General features: G+C 44.8%; 1 protein-coding gene across 1 annotated transcript; it reads left to right on the forward strand.

The window, feature by feature from the left end:
* The first annotated feature begins 2691 nt into the window (after positions 1 to 2691).
* On the forward strand, positions 2692 to 6919 carry LOC144934965 (progranulin-like). The gene is made up of 5 exons (XM_078861227.1): positions 2692 to 2898; positions 3255 to 3395; positions 4208 to 4313; positions 4988 to 5265; positions 5993 to 6919. The coding sequence occupies exons 1-5, from the start codon at positions 2752 to 2754 to the stop codon at positions 6104 to 6106; spliced, it is 786 nt and encodes a 261-aa protein (XP_078717353.1). The 5' UTR covers positions 2692 to 2751; the 3' UTR covers positions 6107 to 6919.
* The last annotated feature ends 830 nt before the right edge of the window (positions 6920 to 7749 follow it).

A 7749-nucleotide genomic window follows, 5' to 3' on the forward strand; every position in this document is an offset into this window, starting at 1 on the left:
GAATACCGTGATATAATGGAGCACATATTTACATTGGTGGAGCCATTTGTATTTTGAATGTCTCAATGGCGATGCGTTGTGTTTAAAATAAAATTGATGTAATACAATGTCCAATTATGTCAGAATCATATCGTATTTCCTTTGCTTCATTAAGCAATTTAAATGCTGCCGAGCTCTGTTGCAGACCCACGTAAACATTTGTGGAAATATTTATTGCGGTCTTTCAAAGCCTACCGTGCGGCATCTATGTTTGAGACGGGGAAAATGTTGTTCTGCACGAATAATCGCACAAGGAAGAGACGCATGGCGATTGCCTCTTCACTGAGCCCAGGCGAGGGCGTGGGCCACCTGGACACACAGATTCCCTCCTGAGAAAGCCCACACAGCACGAGCCGGCAGTTTAGCCACACCCTTAATCAAATAATACATCCATCATTAGGTTAAGCAAAATAATAATAATTATATTTTGGGATGGCTGTATAAGCAAAATTGCACGCAGAAAGTTAAAGTGCATAAACGTATGCGTTAGTCTATATTGGTGATTGCACGACCTAATTTTTGTCAGGCTGGTTACGTATTTGATAAATTCTACAAATGTAGACAAGTGTGCAATGTCTGTGAAGTGGTATTTGCAGGTGTGTTTGTGTATGAGCGTCTTACGTAGCTCGCGGGGAGCGGTAGTGCAGCGGTTAGCGCTACGCCGCGCTATGAACCCGGTGACCCAAGTACGATTCCCGCTCACGGCCAACACCGGTGACGATTATCTGAACCGGTTCTGGACCTCCCCCAGGTCGACTCAGCCTCAAACGAGTACCTGGTGTGGTGGATAAACATCGCCACTGGGGAGACAAAGGCGGCCGGGCGTGGTGTTGGCCACACACCCCCTCGTGTGCCGTGTCGGCCTTCATAGGTGCTCGCTAACAACACTTGCACCAAACAGTCTGTTAAGGCTACACGGGGAGAGTGGTGCAGCAATGAGTAGCAATGGGTAGCAATAGCACAATTCTATGATCTCAGCTAACCGAATTCGATTCCCAGCACCAGCTAACGTCATGGCCGAGTGACGGTGGGGAGATATATGCACCCAGCACAGTGCAATAACAACGGACTGTACCTGTAGGTTATTGTTATTTAAAATGTTGAACATGACCTCAATTCGATTCAATCCCATTGTAGTATTCAATTACTCTACCGTCCTTAAATTATCTGCCCAAGTGCAGGTGCGCCCATCGCTCCCATGCAATCCGACTCCCCCCTTTCTGCCTTCAATCGCCACACTGTGTGCTGGGATTCTTGAGGTTTAAATAAGGGAGGGTAGTTCAGGTGGTTTTTCACCTTGCATTCAATAAGTTTTCTTTTGGTGACACGTTCATAATCTCTCCCGTACTACTGTGCTACCATTGGCAGTGGAGAAGATGCATAAGTCAAGGAAACCCACCGCAATGAGCATGAATGCTCCGTAGTGGTTGCCCTGTCGAGCATGCATTTACAGAAACTGGATAGTGTTGTTACTCATTGGTGGTTCCAGTTTGTGGAGGCCGTAGAGTCGGCCGTGGATTCTTGAGTGTTGCGCTGGTGATTTAATTGAATACTATAATTGTAATTCGATGGCGTTGACGTCATCGGCACATTCCCCCCACCAAGAGAACTGGTCTGGCGGAAAGGGAGCATTGTTAGACATTATCAAGCGTTCGTTGTCTTCGCATTGGCAGTTTAGATCACCTGCACGTGTTGATACCTCAAAACTTAAGACACAAGCCACCGCTGCTGTTACTTTAATTTGAAAAAAACTGAAGCAGACCTCGCCCGTAAAAAAGATTATCCAGATGTCCAGTGAGGCTTTCCTCGATAAATAAGGGACGTTTATAACAAAAATAAAGTAACATTTGCCAGATATGCTACAATTTAACATCTATTAATTGAAATGTATATTATATTTGAAACAACAGCCAAAATATTGAAATAATTTTCATAAACAAATGGTACACGGACATCCTACACAGGGATCAGATTTTATATTTTTACGTTAGTTTTTCTTGTAATATTTTTTAAATGTTAGGAGTATTTACAGCTCCATCAATGACATGGCCAACCTTTGGTTTATTACATTATGCCCATACCTAACCATAGCTTAAATAATTCTGCCACCGTTGATGCAAAAATAAAAAAAATTAGAACTATGTGGTTGTGTAGCTGATAATGACCAATATCGGTAGTTCGAAACAAAACAGCTTTAAAAGCGTTGAAATACAAACTATAAAGTTGCTAAATAGTAAAATTAGTTAGACCATCAAGTATAAAGTGTATTTTATATAGATGCTTGTAGCCGTTTTAAGGGTTAATTTGCTTTCAAATATTGTCATTAAAGGCAGTTTTGGTGCCCTCGTCTCAAAATGTCGTGACTCCATCTTGTGAGTTGCAGTACTTGTCTGCTTCCTCAATTAAAATCACTGTTCCGCAATTATTATCATAATTACACAACATAGTGTTGCCTTCTGAAGGAAGCTGTGGTTAGATGAACAATTTCCATAAAAAAACAAGTGGCTGCAGCATGATAAATATTTAATGTGACTCAAAAAGCAACTTTTATTGTACAATTCGTTAAACAAACAGCATTTGAGGATGTTCACATGACCTGGTGAAGGTCGCCGATAAGCTGGTGGCTCATGCCAGCGTGCCCTTTATAAGGACCCAGCCTGTCGGTGGATCAGCGCTGTGTTCTCACTTGGGCTCAGCGAGAAGGCGATCGCTATGGCTCTTCCACGTCCGCTGATGTTCGTGCTGGTGGCAGCCGGGCTCTGTGCCCTCGTGTCTGCCGACCGTTGCCCCGATGGTCGATTCTGCGTATCGCGTTGCTGCTGGAAATTTCCCCGATACACTTGCTGCTGGGCAGAAGAGGCAAGCTGGTTTAAAAAGAGGTCACAATATAGTGCGCTACAATTTTTTTTATAGAATGCACTAATTTGTTATCGTTAATGCTGTAATTCAATGCATGTCTTTCATTTATACTATTTAATCGGTTTGTTTTAGTTCATTGGCTCCTTTGCGAGAGAGACATGACAGGACATAAATTTTGTAAATATATATAAAATGAACACTTGCCACCAATGCGTATTATTATTAACTGTTACATTGGAAAGTTTTTACGCTTATATTGCTGAAAGATGTGATCTGTAGTAGTTCCCTGTTCGTAGCGAATTAATAAATGTATCATCTGCCTGGCTTGCTGCGTGCGGTTTCCGTCGGCTGAGCAGGGTGAAAGCCAGGGCGAGACACAGGGAGAATTGGCCACAGTTCCAGCTCAGGCCATCTCTGCCACAGTCTCCACGGTCAGCTCCTGCGCAGGCTCCGTCTGCTCGGCCAACGGAGAATCTCGCTGCTGCCCCTTGTCTGAGGTGCGTTGCCCAGCTTGGGAGGGAGCTGCGAGCCCTCCCGCCAGCCACAGGTCTGAACAATTGTGTCTGGAGGTCAACGGGTCGTTAATGAACGCAGCGAAATGTATTTTACAGCATGCTAGTTGAGAATCTTCTTGTGTTTTTTCACCAGCAGCTGCAATGCAATAAAAAGTGAAATATATTTATCAGTGGTAAACCAAATGAAACTTATCAGAGGGATAAAGTTTGTTCTAACCTACCAAAAATACTAACTCAGAAATAACATTTCCTAACCTATTGAATGTATCTAAATTGAAACATACGTCGATAACTACGAATGATCTATTTACAATATAAAATTCATGAACAATCTAAAAAATTCCCGGTTATATAGAATGGGTATCCAAAAGTTTTGGATTGTAAAAACAACTACTCTTAAACACGGTTCTCTTCATTCATGTTCGTTACGTGATATGTCCGCATCGTTCATATAAATTAACTTTTACGACGCCTTATCGGCTGTTAGTGTCTTTTTTATCATTCTATTTATTTACCCAGGAAAACCTCACTGGGTCTCGTAGATCAATGTCATGAAGGACCTGCCAGGATTTTGCACAGTAGCGGGTGATGATTATTGCGGGTAACGTTTCAAATTTGGATCACGTGAACGACATCACAGGATCTTTAAGGTTCACTGTTAAAGCAGAGGGCACATTTTTTTAAAATTTCAATACACCTGGCAGTATTAATGAGGGCGGCCGCTTGCATTTGAACCATGAACATCTGCAACAAGCAGCGTCTTTGTGTTGAGATGTGCTGTGATGTTTGCTCAGGGCTCGTGTTGTGGTGACGGCCTATCGTGCTGTGGAAAAGGATCCACCTGCACCACCTTCCGAGGACTCAACATTTGCCTCCCCGATGCGGAATTTCAGGACCCTGGTAATTTGCTAATGAACTTAGCCTGCACTGCATACCTATTCCTGCACACATATCCAGCACATTGTTTCACATCCCTATCACTCGTTAATTTGTTTACGCTCGTCATTGCTGTTAAATATTTATGGAACTTCTGATAAACTTTTTTGATAATATTTCGTGTATACCGTAAAGTACTGGTAGGAATATATTAATGTATTGAAATGGGAGACTGGTGGCGCAGTGGTCGTCGCAATGTGTCCATGAATCCTGGAACCTGAGTTTGATTCTCAGCCAAGGCTAACACCGGTGAAAAATTGCGATCTGCACTGGTCCTGGCAAATCCACCCTTTACGAATCCGCACTTAGTAGTGCGGTGAAGTGTGGTAAAGCAACCCCCGTGATTGAAACGGTGGCGGGTGATCGATCATCATTCACCAATTTGTTTCACCATCATTCAGCAGTTGTTTCTTGTTGTAGTTGTCCCGCCTGATGACGGTTGCTTGTGTTGCGATCGAAACGTCGTGATTTGTTTTATTTTATTTCTACGTGACCTTACCGAAAGAACCAAAGAGTATGAATCGACAAAGGTCTGAAAGGGAAATTATGACAGTCCAGTAAATAATGCATTCACCACCACCAACCACCACCACCACCAGATACAACATTCACATTTCTGCTGGTCCCCCCCCCCCAAGTGGCCACCTTCCTGAGCCGTGAGCAGCAGCAGCAGCAGGGTGGCTGCGTGGACAACAGCGGCTGCCCCGCGGGGAGCGAGTGTCACGTGTCGAGCGGTGACCACAGGGGGCAGTGCGTGAGTTCAGCCGCGCTCATCCCCTGGGTGGAGAAGGAGGCTGCGCTTTCGGGCGCTGTGGGAGCTCACGTGGTGTACTGCGGGAGCGGGCAGTACTGCAGAGACGGCCAGACCTGCTGTCGCCTCGCCACTGGCAGCTGGGGCTGCTGCAACATCCCTCACGTGAGAGCCTCTCACAGCAGCAGCAGCAGCTTCGGCCAGCGCTCGGTCCACAGACCCATTTCCACAGATTTGAAGATGAATGTTAAAGTGGCACCAAGGTCGGAATGGTCGTACCCACGCACATTTAACGTTGGGGGTAGAGGGGAGTAGAATGCAAATGTAAACGCGCAAATCCCTGTGCATTGTGATGGTGCAGTTCACAACCTCGGCAATGCAATCCCAGGAACCTGGGTTTGACTCCTAGCATGGGCAGAGTTTGCGGGATGGGGGTCACGGGGGGAAACGCCCCCCCCCCCCCTCCCCAAATTGGACACATTTATGATTTTTTTCAATAGTTTACAATTGAGATAATACATAAATGAATTACTTATATGCACTCGCGATTCCTAATGTGGGGGACTAAGCAGACCCCTGACCCCCCCCCCACACCAAATATACAAGTGAAACTCCGCCTATGATTTCCGAGCCACGCAACATCGCTGTCAATGTGTGGCTAAACCTTGACCTGTGCTGCCAGCGAGACGAGTTCAAACTATCCTAAAATAGATGAATCGCGTGAACATCAGCGCTGGGTGGATCAAGGCATCTGCTGGGCATTGTGCTAGACATCACCACTCGCCCATGCACGAAGGGCATTCCCCCACGTGAGCTGAATGCGATTCAAGGGATATTCGTCGTTGAACCGCGTGTTCGCTATAACGAGCCTTGCTATGCTGTGTGCCTGCAGGCGATATGCTGCTCTGACGGGATTCACTGCTGTCCCACTGGGCACTTCTGTCTCACGGCGTCGGGTTTGTGCGCTCGGTCAACGCTGGCGCTGCCCGCTGTGGAGGGTGTCTGAGACGCGTGCCCCAGTGGACCTTTGAGTGCTCGGTGCACGAAGCAAAGACACGCCGTGCATTGCACCCTTCGATATGCTTGACTTAGATGTTAGGCCTTCGGTATGCTTTTGAACTTGCTTCTTTATTGCAGCGATTCGCTATTTGAACACCTTAAAATATATTTGTTTGCTATCAGCACGATGGAATGAGACAAATAAACCATTCGGATATTTCTCAGAGCAGTAACAACAGTAACAACCCTTAAGTGTTTGAGAATAGCTCACGAAAGCAGACATCACAACGCTACCTCTGAGATATCTTAATGTGACATCTGGTCCACACATCATGGGGCGGCACAATATTCTTACATATTAACGGCACATTATTGAAATTAGGGGTATTGCATTAGCGTTTTGTATTATTTAGTCATTAAATTATAATGCCTGAAAGTGTCATTAGAAACAAGTGTCTCTACAATTTCACCCACGAAGTATAATCATGATACACTGACCAGCGCTAATTATTCAAGCTGCTGAAGCTAGCACGGTGTTTGAAATATCGGTTCCTTGATATGTGAACCTGTAAATGCACCCGTAATAAGCTTTAAATAACAGGCTGATGCCAACATCCACTGAATTTATACTGTTCTTCAAAAGGGACAGTGTTGTAATCGATGCCATTCTCTACACTGACTGTACACCTGCACTTTAATGGACATTGTCATTTCTTTGTGCTATTGTAAACAAAATGGCTGAAATAAACCTAGATTTGAAGCTTTCGTGACCGCAATGATTCATATTCTTACCGAAAAAACCTAAGAATATGCAATAAACCTGTTACCATTATGGCATTGTAGTCTGTTAAAACTGTTTTTATACACTGACCCATACTGACTTGGTTGGTGAAATACTGTATGGTGTAAACAACCCCAATGATTGAAGTATGGGGAGGCCTTCATCCAGCAGTAGATTGATAAAGGGCATTAAATTAAATCATGAGTGCATACATGTAAAAGAAAACTGGCCTTTTTATTTGTCCACAGGGTAAGGTCTTTATTTCACGGCAGACCGCGACGTGATATTCATTGCATCCATTCGTGTGCAATTTGTAAGGCCGCGGTGACACATTTCATTTAAAGGTTATAATCCCTTGTTCATCATGACGTCCTTATTACTTCTACAGCTCAATAGCGCTACGGATATCGCGTGACGTGAGGGTTCTGCCTTTGTAGTGAGGGTTCTAAGTAGACGCTGAGAAGGAGGGAGGAGGCGCCTCGCCCCCCCCCTATGTGGAGTGACATCACCCGCTCGTGATTATAATTGAGGGGGGGGGGGGGGTCCATGTGGAGGACGTAACCTGTTCATGATTATTGAGGGAGGCTGGTCGACGTGGAGTGACGTCACGCGCGGGACACACAGACATTTTTGGCTCATAGTAGTAAATCTGTATTTACAGAGCGTGTTTTTGATCTGCCAGCCATCGGGGATATGGCAAGGGGATGGTGTTGCTTTCTCTATCCACATCTATTAGCACGGACGGCTAAATAAGTTGCGAAAGAAGTTAAATATACAACAAAAGATGTAACTTAAGCTCAGCTATGATTATATCCTGAAAATCAGATGTAAGAACCAAGGACACAGGTATATATTCCGATTTAAAACGG

The sequence above is a fragment of the Lampetra fluviatilis genome, chromosome 12 (assembly GCF_964198595.1).
Source record: "Lampetra fluviatilis chromosome 12, kcLamFluv1.1, whole genome shotgun sequence".
Taxonomy (NCBI): Eukaryota; Metazoa; Chordata; class Hyperoartia; order Petromyzontiformes; family Petromyzontidae; genus Lampetra; species Lampetra fluviatilis.

Coding starts and splice junctions, on each gene's coding strand:
- LOC144934965 (XM_078861227.1), top strand. CDS start 2,752: ATGGCTCTTCCACGTCCGCTGATGTTCGTGCTGGTGGCAGCCGGGCTC. Junction 4,314..4,987: donor TGCGGAATTTCAGGACCCTG/GTAATTTGCTAA, acceptor CCCCCCCCCAAG/TGGCCACCTTCCTGAGCCGT. Junction 5,266..5,992: donor GCTGCTGCAACATCCCTCAC/GTGAGAGCCTCT, acceptor GTGTGCCTGCAG/GCGATATGCTGCTCTGACGG.